The 20,893-nt window shown below is 43.3% G+C and overlaps 1 protein-coding gene across 1 annotated transcript in view; it reads left to right on the top strand.

The window, feature by feature from the left end:
• The window catches only part of csmd2 (CUB and Sushi multiple domains 2), a 241,166-nt gene that overhangs the window by 4,826 nt on the left and 215,447 nt on the right, over positions 1-20,893 (top strand). Inside the window, 1 exon segment of the mRNA XM_084379183.1 lies at positions 15,755-15,971. Within this exon segment, the coding sequence (XP_084235309.1) occupies positions 15,755-15,971 (217 nt within the window).

Genomic DNA, 20,893 nt, shown 5'->3' with positions numbered 1-20,893 from the left:
TGATAAGAAAAACACCTTTAAAACCATGTTTAGATCACATCCATGGTCACCTTGTGGACATGATCAACAACACATGCCAAAAAACAACATGAAATCCATTTATTTCATCAAGTGTTGAACATCAGCAACATCTCAAAACGTTAAAGGAAGTGAGAAAAAAATCCCTGGATCCGCCCCTTAATCTGGATCCACACCAAAAGGTAACAGGGTCTATTCTGGGCTGAGACCCATTGTCCATCTAAGTTCTGTGGAAATCAGTTCAGTTGTTTCTGTTCAATCCTGTTGACAAACCAACAAACAAACAAACATGGGAGAAAACATCTTGGTGGAGGCAATAATACACAAAAGTCACATACCAGCAAAAAATTCCATTCAATTGACTTTATTGCAAAAGTGCACACTTATTCAGAGGTCACATTACACTGAAGTGATGTATTTTTCGGAACCTACCAGACTGTTCCACTTGTTCTAATGCTTGTCTTTACCCACTTAGTCATTATACCCCCATTAGTGAAGACTGTTGACCAGCAATCTCATTGTGTTAGTATTTTGTCAAAGTAGCATATATCCTTGCCCTACCCACTACTCATGGTAAAGTCCAAGGAATGTCAGCTTTGTTTTTGTATGCAGTCTCCTTCAGTCAGACATGTGCCTTCCAGAAGCTAGAGTCCAGGTTGCAGTATTGTACCAGTCAGGTGACTCCTGAAATAGCAACAACTTATCTGCCCATTTTTGAATATAAAGAAAAAATCAACACTTATGTAAAATTGACACCTAATGTATTCAAGTGAAGAATGCATTTCTAGCGGTCAGGAGGAGGAAGATGAGGGCAAGCTGGTCGAAGGATCTCCGATATCAGTCGAGAAGTAATGGTAAAATAAAATAAAACAAATTTTTCTTTTGCAGCGCAAATTGTTTGTAGTTTTAAGAATTTAACTTGAATAACTTTCATAAATGAATTTAGAAAATGTAGCTGATTTAATTATACGTAGGTCATTGGATGTTTTCACACATACATTATCTCATTAACATCGCATGCAGAGCTTAAATTATCTCTCATCTGACAGAAAATTAACCTGCACATGTTTTTATAAGTCATTTGAAGCTTCTCACATCTGCTTCATGATATATTAAATTAAATGTGTTTGAACTTTGGACTGTTAGATGGACTGGTGCCGTTTTGAAGATGCCAGCTTGTGCTTTAGGAAGGCGTGATGGGAATTTTAAACCCGTTTCTGACATTTTATCAATCAAAGTGATTCATTGAGAAAATATGTAAATATGTCACTCAAGGATTCACGTTGTAAATCACCATCATGGAGGCACACTGAAGAAGCCAGACTTGAGGTCGGCTTAGTGATCTTGTGAACACACTTAAGAACTCTTGTATCGACTCCCTGTAAGTCTTAGAAACTTATGTGTCTTACATTTCCCGTAGGTGTTTTCGTGATGAGTATACGGGCCTCTCGCTTCCCTTTTTGTTTCCCCCACCTGCCTGCCTGCTACTCTCAATCTCCAATCCTCCACTATACCTGCACGCTCTGCTGCTTCCTATCTCCCATCTGCTCTCTACATTCACCGTTGAGCAATAAAGGATGGAATGGGAGCCCGAGAAGCAGATGACATTATCTATTTACTCAAAACAGAGAAAAGTCCGGAATGCAAAGTAGATGAGTGTTGCAAATGTTACTTTTTTCCTCCCTATTTGAGTGTAGAAGAAAGGTCTGTGGAGAGCGGCGGTAGAGATAAAGATGGAGATGGTAAAGAGGCGGTACGAGGAGGGGGGGGGGGGAAACAGCAGGACAGAATGTACTGTTAGGGGGAGTGAGAGGCGGAGAGGGGAGACGACTGTTGGAGAAGAGGGGTGATAAGCTGACACCAGCTGAGTGTCTGGATCTGGGCCCTAGTGATTTTCCTCTCTAAAGACGAGAGGAGAGTAAATGATGTACTTGGAGGCTTCATTTTCTTATCAGGCATCAAGCAGATTCCCGTTTCAACAACTAACAGCGTGTAAGTAAGCTCGTGGGCACGTGCCTGTGTGTGTGTGTGGACGAGTCTGAGTTGCCACCCCCATTCACTCCAGGATGATTAGACTAAAGTGTTGACAAGCAGGTCATTAGCTAGCTCAGAAAGGGCCACTGAGAGACAGGAAGTGTGTGTGTGTGTGTGTGTGTGTGTGTGTGTGTGTGTGTGTGTGTGTGTGTGTGTGTGTGTGTGTGTGTCCATCTGTGTGTGCTTCGTCCCCACGAGCACCCTCATTCCCCCACCCACCTGCCGATGTGTCATCCCTCCCCTCTCCTCTCTCTTTGTGTCTCCCCCTCGGACCTTCTTCTTCAATCCTCCTCACTCCGTCCCTCCGTCCGTCCCACCACCTCCCTCCTCCCCCATTTTCCTTCTCCATCCTCCTCTCTGGTGATTCACACTGTCATCTGTCTCCAGATGGCCAGAGCTCTGTCACTGTGCTTCGTCACACTGATCACACAGCCACACACACTGACTCACACACACACACACTTGCGCACACTCGCTAATTCATGCACACACGCGTTTTTTCCAGTGTACGCAGCTTCGTGACTTTCACACACACAAATTGGACACTTAGACCTCATGAACTTATATCCAGATGCACTTTTCGATGAACATCTCGAAGCGGCACTCAGTGAGATGATGAGGAACAATCCGTCTGCTTCCTCTGTCTGCTGAACACTTAAAAACGTTTTTTCGAGTTTGGCGGTGCGACCGCAGCAAAGCAGCTTGCCATCATTTAAACGATGACGCATGCACATTCAGAACCAGGGATTTGTATATCTGGGGGCTCCGGTTGTGAAGTCAATAGTTCAAATTCGGCACAAGCGGAGAAAAAATCGTCGGAAAACAAATGAGTAATATTCACTTCCTTCATAAGTGACTCTCAGCGTGTCCCTGAGCACGGCGTTAAATTAATAAATGTACATTTTGGCTGATGTACTTATCCAGGGAATATAAATTTAGCACTCCTAGTCCTTTCTGGCAGTGCTCATGCTTCACATTCACAATTTCCGTGAGCTCCTCTGTTAGACTCGTCTTCTGCTGTTAGCACTTTGGCACACTCAGGTCCATTGAAGACATGGATGGAGAGGTTATGGCAATGTGCCTTGCTCAAGGACATATTAAAGGGGCAGTCCCACCATTCACGTTATAACACAGATGTTGTTCGATACATCTGCCCCGTTAAGTGGCTGCCAGTTTGTGTATAACATTGTTCACACTAGCTGCGAAAGGTTATCGCTAGATAATGTTAATGGTGCTACTTTCATGTAGCTAACATTAGGTCAGTACAGTCAGTATTTTTTCCACAAACTCACATAACATACACACATAAAAAATGTTACAGTATCTCACTTTTCCTTCCCACATTTTCCCAGTAGAAGACAGAAGACCAGCTTAGCTATACTGGCCAGCTCCCAGATGTGAATATGTACAACAGCTGTACGGCTGCTACAAGGCAATATATGTCAGGAAAAAGATGATACTCTGTCAATCTTCCCAGGATAACTCCAGGTGGAAATAAATAAATAAAAAAAATGATGTAAAAAATCCAGAGCTTAGTGTGTTTGAGCTCTCTGAGCCTCGATGGAACGGAGCTACAACGGAGAAGTCTCAATCTTGATTCAGATTCTCGTCCGCCTGTTATTATCAGACACGGGAATTCTCTCCAGCTACTGTAAATCCCCACAAAGTGAGAGACAGATGTAGATGCCCCGTCTGTCTTGTGTAGACACAAAGCTCAGGCAGGGGTTTCTTTAGCTTCCTGATTTACACTGTTCTTATCAGATATCAGTGATCCCGGAGATTGAAGATTAGATCCCGGGCAGGAGGTATCTTGTCCTTGTCCTTGTCTTTTTTCCTCTCCTGTACCGCTTCACTCTTTATTCGACGTATAGGCAATCTGTCAGTGGTCTTTTTCTGGGAGAGCAGCAGAGTCATCAGGTGGAGAGAGTCAGTGAATGCATTCCTGTTCTTGTAAGGTCCATTTTGGAGTTCAGCAGCTTAAAGCATTTTTACTTAATTTTCATTCGCCCTTCATGCTTCAAAGAGAAATAATAATTTACATGCAATTTTGACAGGCTTTGGTTCAGACATTTACATATTCACAAAAGCTTGATATTTTGGAGGATACACTTGTTCTATTTGCTTTCTTGCCAAGAGTTGGCTGAGAAGATTGATACCACTCTCATGCATGTGCGGTAAATATGAGGCTATAGTTAGCCTTAGCTTAGCATGAAGACAGGGGAAACAGGGGGAAACAGCTAACCTGGCTCCGCCCCAAGGGATCAAAATCCATCTTCTGGCACATCCAAACATCACTAATTAGCATGTTACATCTCTTAAGTGTAAAAAAAAGTCGCAAAAAAGTTGTGTTTTTTGGGTGATATGGCACAGGACTGTTTTTTGGGTTTGTCACCTGTCTAACAAAAAGAACACTGATTAAAAAAACTGACTGAACATGAGAGCCAGAAAGCGAATCTTCTTTTTCTTTTGAAGTCCCCCTCCAGCCAAAACTGTGTTTTTCTACAGAAGGATGTTTGAGCCTCACTGTGTAGAATGATGTATGCGCCGAGTTTGACAGCAGAGGGCTGTTTTCACATTCATTTCCAAAAGTGTACGTTTTCTCTGTACTCTCTTTACAGAGAAAGTAGAAGACATCTTGTTGGAAATTTATTTGCATCAATGATTCTGAAATTTCAAATGAGGGAGGAGGTGTTAGAAGCCATTTGAAGGAGTTTAGCGAGGTGATTCAACTTTTTATTTCCCATCTTGAAACATGTCTGGGCCGGATCTTTGAGAAAACACTGTTCTAAAAGTTGTTTGTTCATAATGTTATCAGTCAGTCCAAAGTGTGTCTGCCAGAGTTAATCACCCTCAAAGTGTCTGGTGACTGGACATTTAACCCAACAAGGAAGTAGTTATCTGCTGGCTCACATTACGTGTTTTGCTTCCACGGGCAGAATAAATTCCTAATGAGTGGAAATGAGTGGAAAGTTTCTCCTGATGTCTTTAGCACTGAAATAGATGCAAGTACCTATCAAGAAATGCAGTGTCACAGGAAGGCATGCTAGAAAATGGCAAACCTGACAAAACATTCAGCTGTGTCCAAAATGTCTTATATTTGTGCTAAATTTATAAAGCCAGCCACTCTCTGAATGTAACTGAGGAGTGCAGAGTCAAATGTTCATTGAAAAGCTTTGTCGCAAATTAGATGCAACCTTCTGAACAATGGCTTTAATGCAACAGAGGCGATATCTGCTTTCATTTTGAATAAATTGTCCATTTGAGTGATGCACGCAGACCCATACATTGCGGCCGTGGTCTGCAGCTGACACTTGAGCCTTCCTTGGGGGCAGTTAGGACCCGGGTTGAAAGGTGAAAGCGCGCTACAGTAAGCCGAAGTGTGGCTGATTGATCGCCTGCTGCTCGTCCGTCTCTCAGTGATAGATGGAATAGTCCTGCTGGGACGGTCATGACCTGACCTTTGGATCAGTGCTTCCTCTTGGGTTTAATATAAAATCCTCAGAGGAGATCACAGGCTCATGAATGGTCCACTCATATACTGTAACACACATAGATCAACATTCTTATCCATCTCATACATTTAACGCACCCATGATTGCATTAGGCCACCTCCTATCGATGCTATTGATTGTGCAGAAAGTGTAGTTTTCACTTATTTCTTGTGTGATTTAAGTGCAAATCTGTGCCAGGATGTAACCAAGATTGGCTCTTCAGCTCAGGTTTCAGTCTAACATAACTCAGAGAGCCCAGCTGTCACATGTGAACAGAATGAGAATGAGGTGATAATTGACTTTCACTGTTTCACACATTAGTATCACACATAATTGTGCTTTTCTTCCCCATAAGTAAGAGGGAGGCTGGAAGAGAAAACTGAAACTATTTGCGGCATGTTCGAGCGTGTGCGCGTTTGGATGTACTGTACGTGCGTGCCTGTGTGCTGGCGTGTGTGCACGTGTGAGATTAAGTGTTGAGGCGGACTTGAACAATACTAAATAATTGAGGAAAGGGATTTGTCTTCGTGCGTTCTCGTGTTTTCCTGTTGTCATGGGAACAACATACAGCTTCTGTGACAGGAGCGGTGAACGAGGCTCTTTGAACTGCACTTCACTCTCTCCTCGCTTTGTTTACCCCATCTTTTACTCATCAATATGTGACTACCCTGAGAAGTTAGTGACCCCGGGTCGGCTCGTAAATAAAAACAGATGTGGACTTCAGTCAAACATGGGCAGATTTATTGGCGCAAGATTACAACAACAACAACAAGACGCTTAAAGAAATGCTTTAATTAGATTAAAATCACACAGATGGTCCCAAAAGACGAACATCAGTTGCCTTTCTGTTGACACCCAAAAAACCCTTAAGGTTTCGAGAACACAGATGGACCTCGTGGCACTGAGCCAGCAGACGGGAGAGGCCAGAACCCTACCTACAATCCTGCACAACCGTCAAAACACACGCAGCTGAAGGGAACGACAATTACCACCACCATGCAGGTGGAGGGAGAGCATTTCAGCAGACTCTCCATAAGATACAGTATACCAGCCGCATCCTGTTAAAAAAAAAAGGGTTACAATATTCTTTGACCAAAAGAGCTACAAATAAAAATGGCTAAATTAAATCCAGTTTAAAACTACCCATCTGCTTTAACAGGATGTTAAAACAAATGGCAAAATTAAAGAGACGAAAGATAACTATCACGCATCAAAGGAAAAAATTAAACAATGTTACAAGAAAAGAAAAAGCTTTGGCAGGCTCCTACAATATGAATGGAGATAATGTTATTTGAAGACACATGCATTCGGGGGATGAATAGCAGGTGTTAGAGCTAATTTAGCGTTGTTGCAGTGCCAACTCTTCTCCAGCATTCTGTCTAAGCAGGCACACAAGACGGTTATTTTAAGAACATAAAAAAAAAAGTGCATGGTGATTAGAAACTTTAAAAATGATAAAATACCTTTCATCAGCCATGTGATGTATCTGCATACCCAGTGTGGCTAATCGCATGTAGCGTTAAATAAATATATAATTATATTGAAACAAAGAGCTGAAAGTGATTCTTATTGGTCCTCTTCAAACAGAGGTTGACGTCTCTGTAGCTAGCTAATGTTGTAGTGTTATTGCTGATTTGTGCCTAACAGTCACGCATTTCGCCATGTTTCAATGTTGCATTCCCACCCTATGATGGTGTGTGACGCCTGAAATTTTTACTAAAGTCCAGTGGCAAATTTGCTGCACTTGGTTCTGCTCCTCTAATATGAGTGCAGACTGGCAGGGTAGGAGCAGGGGCTGCTAATGTCAGCCTGGTGGCTGTTTAATGAAGCAGTGTTCTTTGTTAAATGATGACTTGATTGATAGTGTGAAGTTGTGAACATATTGCGAGCGTCTGTGCAATCTATTCAGTGGCAATGTGATAACACCAGGACTGCCACGGTAACGCAAGAGAAATCACCACAGCTGCAGACGGCACACTGGACATATGAGGGTGTTGAGGTGTTGTCCCCATTTCACAGAGGAGATTTCCACCTCTACCCCTTGTAACTCTGTTCTGAGGGGCAAGGGGGCACTTGAAAATGAGGGGTAGGTCTAGTAATCGGACATGGGATTGAGCCTAAGACTAAAAAGAACTCCAAACATACTTCTTAGCTGCTTGTCTCCCTACCGCAGTCCAAGCCGACTAACTGAGCATGTGCACTCTTGTACTTTGCCGAATAGAAAACGGTGTTTCCAGGTGAGGGAATCAGGGCAAACAGAGAGAGAAAGGGGCAAGGCTGAGTGGGAAGCGGGGCTGCATTCAAGTGCTCTATCACAGATACAAATGAGCGCACAAACACTCGAACATGAAAACGCAATGACAAACACACACACACACACACATTTCTCCAGGCATCTCGCCTCACAGTGTTTTGTGTGGGAGGCCCATTTGTATCAGTGCTGAATAAACTCCCCCACAAAGACAGGGGTCTTTCTCAAAGGGAAGAACATCAACCGTAGCGTGCCTTTGACTCTGAATGGGCTATTTTCTATTGATTAGCTTGAAGCCTTGGTGCGTGGGTTGCTGTGGAGCTGTCTTGTTCACACCAACTTACCATCGGGCTATTTAAAATGGCATGATGAAGAACACATAATAGCATCTTCGTTGAATCAGTGTTTTAACAGTGTAAAATGCTGGTGTAGTTTTAGGGACGGGCTGAAATGGTGCAAAAGTGTGTAGGTGGCTCTGTGCTGGTGGGTGGCTGGGCTGCAGGTCCTTTTGGCCCGCGTGATGATACTGCTGGTTAAATATGACCCAGCTGGAAGGAACTGCCTGGCTCCCCCCTTCTCTCCCTCGCTGTCTGAGAGAACACATGCTCCATTGTGCCTCTTTCCCCAGCCCTGATAACAGTCAGCAACATGCACTCATGCAAGTGGGCATCTCTGCATGCGTGCCTCGTCTTCGTGTTAGCGTGCCGCCGCCTTCTTCGCCGCTTTAATCTCTGGCTACATTTCTGCATGTGGGTGTTGTTTATTTTCTCGCCCCACACATTTCATCCTCCAGCTATGTTGCTGTGACAATGTGTTTTTGTGTGTTTTTGCGCATGTGTGTCTGTGCTTTAACTATGTGTTGCCATAGGCATCAACCGATTATTGAAAGAATGAATGTTCTCAGCATGTGATGGACATTTGTGCGTGTGTGCATTTACATACGTGTTTGCTTGAGTGTCCTCCCTGTGTCTATGCACAGATCATTGTTTTCCTTCACACACTGATGCAGCAGGAGGCCACTCCAAGCTTCGCATTTGCCCCATTAGGGCGACGCAAGCTCCATTTTTCTGCCCTTTTAAGGAAGCAGCATTTACCATTCAGCCCAGTGGAAACAACCTGATGTGGGGGAGGGCTAAGTGCGAGCAAGCCTATCGCAAGTGCCTTCCACTGCATTTGGCTTGTCCGTAATGGCAGACGGTGTCGTCCTGGCCCAGACATTAGCCTAATGTATGGAGGCGAGCGGGATCGCTGAGCTCGCCCATTTCCATTTTAATGGCGGCCATCTAGAGGTTAATTCGGATATGATGCGGTCAAGGCGCGCATATGCGCTGACACGTCAAGAGACAAATAGTGGTGCTGAGAGGATCTATGGGGCGGAAGGGTTTATCTTCCCACCAAGGAGGCAGTTACTGGCACAAGCACACACACACATACACACACACACACACACACACACACAAACATTTGGTTGTTTGAAGTTGACTCATGGGAAGGGCTATATGTGATAGTGGATAGCTTTGTTACTCAATACCCCAAGGGACGCTTATTTAGTTTGAAATTATTCCATGTTTGCACCACTGGGATGCTCATTTTGTGAGGATATAGCCCCTGATAGACCTCATGTATGAAGGCTTTATGGTTTCTCTTGAGAATAAGGGAAGAGCTGAACTCTGTATTTTAGCTATGCGATGACTTGGAATGGGCGGTTCATGGTATATATCTTAATTTAATGGGTGAGTGCATGGTTCCTGTGGCACTGCCTTACACAGAGGCTACACTGAACATGTAAAGTGTGTGGGCCACTCTGGCTTCCACTAAAGTCATTGAGACTGGCTACACTGTGTGAGAGCAGTGTGCTAGTGGTGTGCATGTGCCGGGGAGGGTCCACTCAACAACTGTAAAAATAGGCCTTTTAGACAGAAATTGGTCATAAAGTGTCTTTTATTTTGTTAAATTAATCTTCTGATACACAGAAAATGACTCTAGCTGGTAGTGTGGTTTTGAGAGTTTATATTATTACCCTATTTACTGTTTCTGTTCACCTGTGCCCTTTGATTATAGCAGACTGGAGACAATTGCAATAGCAGACTAAATGACAGGGAAATGATTGAAGTACATGAAAAAAATAAAAGATGAGCGGCCCCTCGTACAGCTTGCTATACATTAACTTACCCATGTGACATAAACTCCATGAAAAGTTGAAGTTTCATAGTTCTGCTCGGTCCCAAAACTGAAGACACATCCCCAAAAAATGACGGCTTGCCATCTTGTTTTGACCTGTGCCTCACGCAGCCCTACACAGGATGTGCACTGCCAGTTAAAAGTTACATCCCGCTGCACATCGCTCCAAAAGCGGTCCGCGGACGTGTTCATTAGCCAAACTGTTAGATATGCTGCACGTGTCACGTTAACAATTGGAGGCAATTTTCTGCTGCATTGGTTCAACATTTTCTCACATTTCATTTATTTACAATAAACACGCTGTGCCGTGCAAAGATACGTTGATACTCCAAAGGACTTCACTCAGACATCAAACAATGAGTTTCATTCTCCTCAGCTGTATTCAACGTGCACAACATAGGCGCTTCTATTATTGACTGCAGGAACAAGATGCTCTCTGCGTCTTTGTCTTTCGTCCAAAGGCAAATTTGAATCGTAGATGAGGGGAGCAGACAGACGCAGGGAGGGACAAAGAGAGTCCAGAAAAAGGATGTTTGGGGTTTTGTATTGCGAGTATTGTTTGTGTATTTGTGGTATTGTGTAAAATGTGATGCCGGGATTATGTTCGCCCAGATGAAATTTCCTCACACCGAGAGTCTAGTCGGTGTAATTGCGACTAAGCAGAGCAAGATATGTGACACTCTACTCACCCAGGGTATTTGGATTACACTCATACATGTGCAGACAACTGATACCCCCATACGCAGACATCCGTGTGCACACGAACACAACACACCCACGCACACACACACTCCTGAAGCCTACCTTTAAATAGACCTCTAGGATTCGCTAACAGTGCAGATTAAGCGCTATCTTGCTGTGAATGTCACGCTGGCTGTCGGCACAGAATGGCAACGAGATGCAGAAAATAGGTTAAAAAAAAAACCTCTCCCCATATATAGTCTCCCTCCTCTTTCCAACTCATTTACTCCCATTGGCCGTCACTCTTCCTCTCATTGACCTTCTGACATGTTCTTCCTGGCGCACTCTCAATCCTCCCTCTCTTTGCCTTCCAGCTGCTATTTTCTATTCCCCCCGAGTTCGTCCCTCATCTCACCTTTGCTTCTGTTATTCCTTGCGTCATGTCTTCCAAATCTATTTTCCTCATATGTCCATACATTCACTCAGCCAGTCAGACTACAGCACTTTGTGTCTGTCTGTCTGCCCCCTCCCTCCCTCCATCCCTCCCTCCCTGCCTCGCTCTCCTCCTGTCTCCTTCCTCCACTCTGAGGGGTTGCTGTCCTGCCGGAGTACAGCACAGTGACCATCGATTCATCAAAGTGTCACCGCGCACTGCTGCGGCTCTGTATGCCCGCTACTGAACAACTGCCCTGGCGAAGCAAACAATGTCTCCTACACACAAACACACACACACTCGCACAGGTAGAACCTGGAGTGCCGCTCCAGCAAGGTCGTTGCTCTCCCTGTACACCCGTCTGGCGGCGTGCATACCGGATATGGTCGGTGCCAAGCGGACGCTGCCAGTGGGCTAAGCGGTGGACAACCTATCTGTTGAGCATCCACAGATATCAAGCGTGGTTAACATTCCAGTACAAGCCAATACTAATAGTTCCCATAGAACGTCATAGCAATCTTCCTAATTGCTGAAGCAGCGTATTCGCAGCTGTTCCATATTCATGATGCTTCACCTGAACTTACACAACTTGAGAAAACATGACCTTCTACTTTGCCGGTGAGCCAGTCGGGCTAAAACAGCACGGCCAGCAGTCTGTTTATGGGGTCTTTATGGCGTGTCAGTGGGGTCAGCTGCAGGATGGGCTCTACCCTGCAGATTTACACTGAGGGGCTTCGCAGTAGGTCAACAGCTCCCAGCAACTAATTTCATAATGCACCCTGGGCGAGGCTTAAATAATTCAACCGAGCCTCGAGTGAAGGATCTACTTAATCAAAGGCTCTGGGTTTTCAAAGAGCAGAGAGAGTAGACTTACAGTACCTCGGTTTACCTCAGCTGCACTTGTTTCTTCTTCTGGTGGTTTTTAATGTGAAAATCAAACTCGTTTTGAATCGGCCCTTAACGCTCAGGAGTGCATTCTCGAGTGAACTTTGATGTGCCTGTTTTTGTCCGATTCAGGTCTAACCATGTTTTTTTTCACTGAGGATGAAATGTTGCTGGCCCCAGCCAAGAAAGAAGCGGCCTCTCTCTAAAAGCACTACCTTGGGTCTTTCATCCCAGATCGCGTGCGTCATTATCGATTTAAGAGTCGGTCACTTGGCACAGGTGCTCGCACTTTGAAAATAGAGCTCCTAAGGAGCTCTGGCAGACTCAGTGGACTTATTCACTGTCATGTTGTTGTTTTTTTTCTCCACTTAATTGCACCGGTGGAACACGAGACACCTGCTAGCCCGCCTGGTTGATCACCTGTCATATATCAATATGTACAGCGCGTTCCGTCTCCTTGTAACACACGCACTCAGATGATATTCAGCTGCGAAATGTATTCCTTTGGTGTCCTTTTTCTTTACACAGTGGAGGGCTGTTACACCCTTCGCGTGTTGAGTTGCCTGTTGGGCCTCGAGAGTCACTGAATCATTCCAGTCTTCTGGCATTTTCCATTTGATCCTGAAATTGATTAATAGCAATTCAGTTGACTTAACCACCCTGGTATTGTTTTGTAATTCAGCCAATCCCTCACACCCTTACTCATTGCCTATGTGCGAGAGGTTCGCAGTCCACTCCGACCCCTATCAAGCTCTGCTATCAGGCCGCCGTATGGGCCATTGATTGGCATTTGTCTGATGGAGGCCTCGTAATGAAGGCGATGATGAGGAGATTATTGACCAGGCTGTGTGTATGAAAATCAGGTAGGAGAGGTGGATTTGGAGCTTTTACCTGGATATTAGTATTGACCTGATGGTAATTGGGAGGGTGGATGCTCACTTGCTGCGCCTACTTAAAGGCTTTAATGAAAAATCAGATGGAGATAGCTCTCGCTTTGTTCTTCTCTCTTGTTACTGGTTAAAGAAAAGGATTACACACAGTGACACAATCTATTCTATGCAATGTAGGTCATGTTTAGTACAGTTTTTCCCTAAGAATTCACTTGCAGGTCCTCGCAGCAAACAAAGAGCTGACCTCTTAAAGCAGCATCATACACCTAACTAAAGAGCGTTCAAGTGGCCGGGGTACAAGTGCTCACACATTAGCATCTTTTGGAAGAGGTCAAGCGCACATGAAGCGCTGACGAGTGATGGCTGAGAGAGGCCCCCGCCTGTTTTCCGGCGAGACAGGACCCCAGGGAGTCAACAGTGGCATGATGGATATACTGTGACTGGGGATGCTATTATCCTCCTGCTGCTGGTGATGTCATCCAGACAGTCTGGATCTTTACTTTCTGACACTATCTCCCCCTTTTCCCTCGCTGGAAAACAAAATGTGATACCGTTTTGCTGTGCAACGTGGAGAAAAGGCTCATATTGGTTCTGTTTGTTTGTGTAGCAACATCTCAGAATTCATAAACACCCTGATGTGACACAGCCGCTGAAATCTGAAAGGAGACATATTGTGCTCATGTTCAGGTTCATAATTTTATTTTGGGTTACTGCTAAAATAGGTTTACACGTTTTAATGCTCAACAAAACCATCAGTTTTCTCATACCGTCCTGTGCTGCAATGCTGAAACGCTCTGTTTTTGCTCCTGTCTCTTAAAGGCCCCCCCTCCTGAATAAACAGTCTGCTCTGATTGGTCAGCTTGCACATGCCTGAGCCAGCACCGCTTCCAGCAACAGAGCAGCTTCACTTAATTAATTATTACGTGCCAAACTGGTCGCTTGGCATAAATTATGCAAATGTGTGACATGGTGATGTTTTGTGATGTCACAGAAGTAAAGGCGGGATTAAAGATGAGGCGTTTCAGGAGGAGTGTTTTCTGTGGGAGAGTTGAGCTCCCTTTGGCGTGGACCTTGGGCTTTTCAACTTTCAAGATCACATGATTACATTTACAAGAACATGTACTGCATAAAACACTAAAGGCAAGGAAAAAATAGATTATTGCTGCAGCAAAAACAGGGTTCACTCGTCTGGCTAACCAAGGATTATCCATGTGAATGCTTAATTTTGTCATTCCACCTCCTTTTCCACTGAATTTTCTGAAACAAAATCAGCTTTTATTTATTCTGGTGTCAAGTAAGACTGAGAGGAATATAAATCGCCCCATTTTTCATCTTTTCTTTTGTCTGTCTGTCTGCCTTATTACCTGTTAATCCTTTGCTGTCTTTTTTAGACTAGAGTCACGTTTTCTGAGTGAAAATCTGGACAGATTTGTCACTCTGGGGTTGTGCCATCTTCACAGAGCCCACACAAAGTAGCGTGGAATCTGTATGTTTCACAAACATTCAATAAGGGATACACGTTCCCCCCCGGAGGGATTCGGTTTTACATGTTTCAAAGCTGCAATGTGTTTACTGATGATTCTTGTTTTTTAATGCCCTGTTTTAATAAGCTCAAGTAAAACAGCTCGTTCCGATGCGTTGAATTATTCCGCACATTTACACAGTTATGAGCATGGATATAAATGAACAGGAGGAAAAATCATATCTACTGCGATTGTTGCATTGTTTGTGTTGTTGAATAATGTGGGTTATGCAGATAGCAGATGTCCACCAATTATACTCTCCTAATTACATTTTAATCAGGCTGCATTATGATTCAGGTTCGTGAGTGGAGCAAACAAAGGGAACATACAGACCATTCGTATAAATAGCATGTATTCTTGCATGACATTCTAATTTAGTTCCTCTGTGAGTATATGTATTTACTCAGTGTGACCATCGCTGCACTTATGTTCTTCCGCTAAGGGAAATTAATTCTGGACATGCTGCATTCCTCCCGCCTTAGTTCAACAGCGACAACACATGAGGCTATTTATGGTGTGCGATTGTCCAATTTATTCACATTGTATTGTCTTGTCACCGCTCAGTGGCAGGCTGACTGCTGGGTGCTTACATTTAGCTGTCTGGAAGAGGAAAAAATTAACTTTAACATTTTTTTTTTTTTCCTAATCCGAGGAGATAAGCATCCTCTTTTAACTAGAGGGCGAAATCCATACATGCACATACAGACTTTTACATCCACAAGATACAAGTGCAGTCACACATCAGTCAACATTAGAGATTAATTACAACTAAATCCCTAAGATTGATTAAAAGTCTCGGCTGTGCTCAGATCAGTCGAAGACAAGTTGTTTAGCTCGGGGATTCAAAACACACACGCTCACAGCTCATCCAGCGCCAGCTCTGCACTGATAGATGGCAACACACGCGCGATTAAAATTCAAGATTGAAGGCCGTACGAGTGGCTGCCGACGAAAATGCAAGACGAGTACAATTAATGTTGTACTCGAGCGTATGTGTGTGTGTGTGTGTGTTAACTCTCCTGTCCCTTCATCTTCTCTCCTCCAGCTATGTCATGTATTAACGTGGGAACCTATTACTAATGTGGTGAAAGGGCCAGTGTGTGAACAAGTGTGTGACGACGGAGGTGGTAGAGGTGGGGAAAGCTGGGAGAGGCTGAGCCATTTAGCATTGCTATATTAATGGCTTATGCTGCACGCTGTAGGTGCTAATGGATGTTGCAGCAGTTGGTACAAACTGTTTGACTGTGGGTGTGCGTCTGAGTGTGTGTGTGTTTGGATTTGTATAATATTCTGCTCTTGTGTTTATTATGTGGTTTCTTACTCCTTACACCCTTTTAATAAGTGCCTGTTTCCTTTTCTCCTCACAGCTCAGAACTGCAGTTACACACTACACAGTCCCAATGGGACGATAGAGAGCCCCGGCTACCCTTACGGTTATCCTAACTATGCCAACTGTACATGGGTGATTGTGGCGGCGGAGCACAACCGGATACAGCTGGTGTTTCAAGGCTTCGCCCTAGAGGAGGACTTTGACATCTTGTCTGTATATGACGGGCCACCCAGCCCGGGGAACCTGCGGACACGGTAAAGACGGCCCTAAATTATTTCTGTGCATGTGTTGGTTTCTACGCTGTGACTTGAATGCTGGTACACATTTCCATAATAGTGTCATGACAACATTTTCTTTTTAAATGTAGTCAACAGTTTGAGTATTAATATTAATATTAATATAGTTTGAGTAAGAATATTTATAATTTGCTAGGTATTGTCAGTGAAAGGCTGTGCATGTTGCAAGGTTCAAGGTGATTTATTTGTTATTGTATAACACAGGGTTGCATAAGAAAATGAAGGTTTGATTTTTTTTTTTTTTATATCTGCAAAACTTGTCATATATTCCTCTATGTGGAAATCATTCCTAAAGATTTTAATTTAACATCAACAATAACATTGTAACTCCCAAACTGACTACCATTGATTATTAGACACTTTCGATAAAGGGCATGAAGTATTGATTACATTGTTGGCCTATCGTCTAGATTAATTTATCTGAGAGGGCGTTCTTTTTAATGATCGCAAACATCAACAAGAAGAGAGTCAAGTCTGCTAAGGAACACAAAATGTCTACATATTCATGTGACTCTTTGTAGTACTAGCAGTTCATGAGAATTCCACATAGTGCTCACGTCCCACAGGCATAACAGTGGGAGGCAAAAGGCTGAGATCTTGGAACGCTGTGATTTTGACAACAAAAAAGGCAGACGGGGCAAGAAACACAAGCATTCTGACAAGCAGTTTAAACTAACCCCGAGGTTAGCCAAACTTATTTGGAAGAGAAAATCAAAGTGAGCATAGATATTTTTCAACTGTTCGTTGTAAACATCCATCATAGGGTGGATATACTGTAATGGAGCATGCACACAGTCAGGGCTTATTAGTGACATTTCAGGCTCACTCAATGGTTTCATCTCCGTATTAAGTGGTAGCTAATCAAACTCTTGTTCACAATCCGACCACACATCTCTCGCACCATCAGATTTTGTCACAGTGATGTCACTGTTTTCCCAGATCTCAGCAGCCCGTTTTTTTGTTTGTTTGTTCTTGTTTAACATTATATAAGAAACAATTCTGAAAATAATCAGAAGATTAATCAGTAATGAAAACAATCATTACTTGCAGCCCTAGTCCAAGGCTATAACCAATAAAAAAAATGTCCAAAAGCATTCAATAAAGACCCAGGTTGTATTAAATGTGAAAATGTCCTTTCCAGAGTTATTTGGACTTATAGGTATTGATAAAGGTAGCAGACTGGAAACTGGAAAAGAACCAAAACTTTAATCAAGACTTTAATCAGTGATGCATTCAGAGGCATTTGAAGCAGATCTGTTGGTGACTAATACAAGGCTGACTGTGTTGACACCACGACAGCATCCAAGGTTATTTAATGGGATTCTGGGCACATCTTGTGCTTCAGAGCTACAAGCAAAAATGCAATGAAGCTCTCTTGGGTGTGAAGACTCAAACAAACAATTTCTGAATCAACAGACTCATCCTCCTGTACAACTGTCAATTTAACAGCCACAGAGAGAGGGTTGCCTTGTGCTAACATCGAAAAACTGAAACATTGGCTGTCTGGTTTGCAGACCTTCATGCTCACTAAGTTTACACATTTTCAAGCAGTCGGGATTTTAGACGTAAATATGGCTAGGCGAACTCGCCATCTAAAGAGCCAGACTTTATTGTTTTTAGCTGCAATTAAAAGACACAGAGCATCTATTCACTGATGCATTGTGTTTCAGGATATTATTGCACGCAGTCTGAAATCTATCAGACCTCTCGGCAGTCCCTCACTTACAGGCTAACTTAATTAGCGACAATTTCTGAATCTGATCAGTGGAAGCCACACCAAAGCTGCTTTAAATTCCTGTCACCTCCTGCTATGAGCTTTGGCCTTGCAAATAGTTTAAAGCATATGTTATGCAAGCCCCCCGGAGACAGATGAGAGAAATATTCTTAAGGGCTTTAGTTATTGACACTGTTTTGAGCTTCTGCCGGCCTCCCCTCTCCCTCTCTCACCTCTCCTCTGCACCCCCTCCCCTCCCCTCGCCTCTCATTCTGTGCCAGTGGTGCCTCCACTGCATCTCCCTGCAGGAAGCGAATGAAAGAGAGAAGAAAATCCATTATGGATTGGTGTTGCGCTGTTCTCCTCAGCCTTTCTCCTGTTTGGACCTCTGGGCTCTGTTGTATATTGATGCTCCAGCGGGATGGGGGGGTGTTGGGGGGAGCGTTCCACTCTCTCAGTCTAAGCGCTTTGAAAATAAGTGAGGGGAAAGAAAATGAATTTGAGAAAAAGGAGGGGAAAGGGGGGAACGTGAAAAGAGAGAGAAATACAGAAAAAAAATGAAAGAGACGGAGAGGCAGTTTTGAAGAGTTTGTGGGGAACACAGATCTCCTTTAGATTCTGCTCGTGTTGGCTTTGACCCGAACTTCTCTCATTTTGTAAAAGGCATTTTGTAAAAAGTGAGACCTCGAGCTTTATCTATGAGTGAGCTTGGCAGGGCTGGGAATAGGCTGGAAGCAGCTCTCACCCGTCAACAGCAGTCCGTCAGTACAGGCATGTATATTTACACTCCTACACCGCACACACACACACACACATTCATATAGGCACATACTCACACAGACAAAGATGCACGTTTGATAATTCAGCCCTCCCTCTCCTCTCATCTCCCGCTCGTGTCAAAAGTAATTTTCCTTCCATCTCTCTTGCCCCTCTCCCTCCGATTTCTCCCTACCTCCCCTCATTTCCTCCTCACCTATTTTTTTAAACATCTTATCTCTTCTGCCTGTTCTCCATTTTGTGTTGTGCATGCTGCGTTCACTGGATTTGAGTGGGCTTTCATGTACACCACGCCATAGGTTTCAGAGCTCGGAATATTTCCTTTAATCTCGAGTAGTCATCAAAAATGAATGTTTTGACTCTCCTCATGTTCAAATGATCACCTTTGATTTCTTTTTCAAAGCTGTCGCTTTTCTTCAGATTTGTTTATTTATCCATTAATTTATTCATTGCTGTCACAGCGAAGCAGAGAAAATTGGTGTTATCGGGAGAATACGGGCTTACAAATCAGTTCAGCTATATATATGTGCTTGTGTTCCTAAGTATATATGCACCTCGGTGTGTGTTTAGCGAGTGTGCTTACTCCTGCAGCAGTTGCTTTATGAGTCACAGTCCCTCCTTAGGAAATGCATACATGAGTCAGTCTGTTACGGCAGCACTCCATTAAACGGCTGATCCCAGCTGACACCTGTGAAGCAGAGAGAAAATCAGGTGTTTGAAATGGGAAAAAAAAACAAAAAGGTATATACAGCGATACGTGCTCCAAATTGTCAGCGCAGGCTGCTGTCGATATTTGATCGCTGTTAATTAAGCAGAGCATTCATTTCCAGAGATGGGGTAGTGATTAAGTGGTTAAGTGCATCTTTCGCCCTGAGTGTTGTGGAAGGTATCAATTACTCTGAACAGGGAGAGGTTGAACTGCAGCGAAAACTTACCCCAGGGTGAAATTGGACTGAAGTAGTTCAAACGTCCATGTCAGAGTTTGATCCTTTCCACATATCTGCATGTTTTTCTGTTGTTTAAATTAAGGACGTTTTTTTTGGGCCATAAACACTCTTTGGGTGTGTATTAAAATTAAACCTAATAAACTTTTGTGATCATTCAGATGAAGGTGCTCATCATACCACTGGTTTTATTGTTCAATAACTGCAAATAGGAGTGGCCTGTGTCCGTCTCTCGGCCAGCATGAGATTGTCATTCTCCTGTTTCTTTGTATTTTTCTCAACTTTAGACACCTAGGCTAGCTGTTTCTCCCTGCTTCCAGTCTTCATGCTAAGCTAGGCTAAAGACATCCAAATTCCAGCTCTCTGCTTCTGTAACTCAAAAACACAAGATCGATATTGATCTTCTAATCTAACACTCGACTTTTAGAAACCAAATAAGATTAATTCCCAAAACGTCAAACTATTTCTTTAACTTTAAATCAATCACCAGAATAAATGTTAGCTAGGTACGTTTCTGCAAAACCATAGATAAGCTTTACGTTTCTTTATATTGCAACTTAACGTTCGTTTAGGTTGAATTTTCTTTTTCTCTCTTGTCACAACACTGTGCTTCTGCTCTGGTTAGCGTTAGCAAAACATCATGGTTTGGCTTAAAATACCTGTTTAGGTCTCCACAAACACAGCTGGAGATGGCCCGACTGCCTTTGAACAATGTCTGGCTTCTGTTGCCACAAACATGGCTGGAACTTGTCCCAAGTTCTCCTTAAAAATACCCAGTGATGTCATGCTTAAAAAAGTTTTAACAATGTGGCCCCTTGTCAAAAATATCCAGTAGTTTCACACTAGGGAATGCCGAAAAGCGGACTCGATCTGCGGTTGCCCGGTTGGCAGTCTAATGGCCCATAAGTCCACTACTGTCCCCTCAACCTCCACATGTGAATGTCAGTTAATGAACATGTAATGTGACCGTGATATGGCATGTTTTGCAAAAATCAATATGTTACATAGCCTTTTACACGTAGAAACTCGGACGTATCTGTGGTTTGCAGAATCGTTAACTGTTAATATACCCTGAGGAGAGGGTTGTTAACTTAGCAGCTGACCATTTTCCTTTATAGATTGTTTTCCTATCTACCAGGAAGCAATTAGTTTCCATCTATTTATATAGAATAATAAAATAAAATTGCCATGACTTATTTATCAGCTTAAGATATGTCTTCCTTGACAGTTTTGCTGCCTTTTATTGTTAGGTGAGTAGAAGGTGACATGCACACCGCTTGCTTTGTCTCTTGTGGTGTATGAAAGCAAATCCCCCAAAATCCAATTCCAAAGAAAACAATAGATGTTCTGAGAAGGGTCCTTGGACAAAATTCACTTTTTTCTGCGAATAACTTGTATTGTAATGGTTACACAACCTTACCATAAAAACACAGACAGGCTAAAAA

This window comes from Pagrus pagrus (assembly GCF_965226575.1).
Source record: "Pagrus pagrus genome assembly, chromosome: 17".
Taxonomy (NCBI): Eukaryota; Metazoa; Chordata; class Actinopteri; order Spariformes; family Sparidae; genus Pagrus; species Pagrus pagrus.
This window is presented reverse-complemented; position numbering and strand designations above follow the sequence as displayed.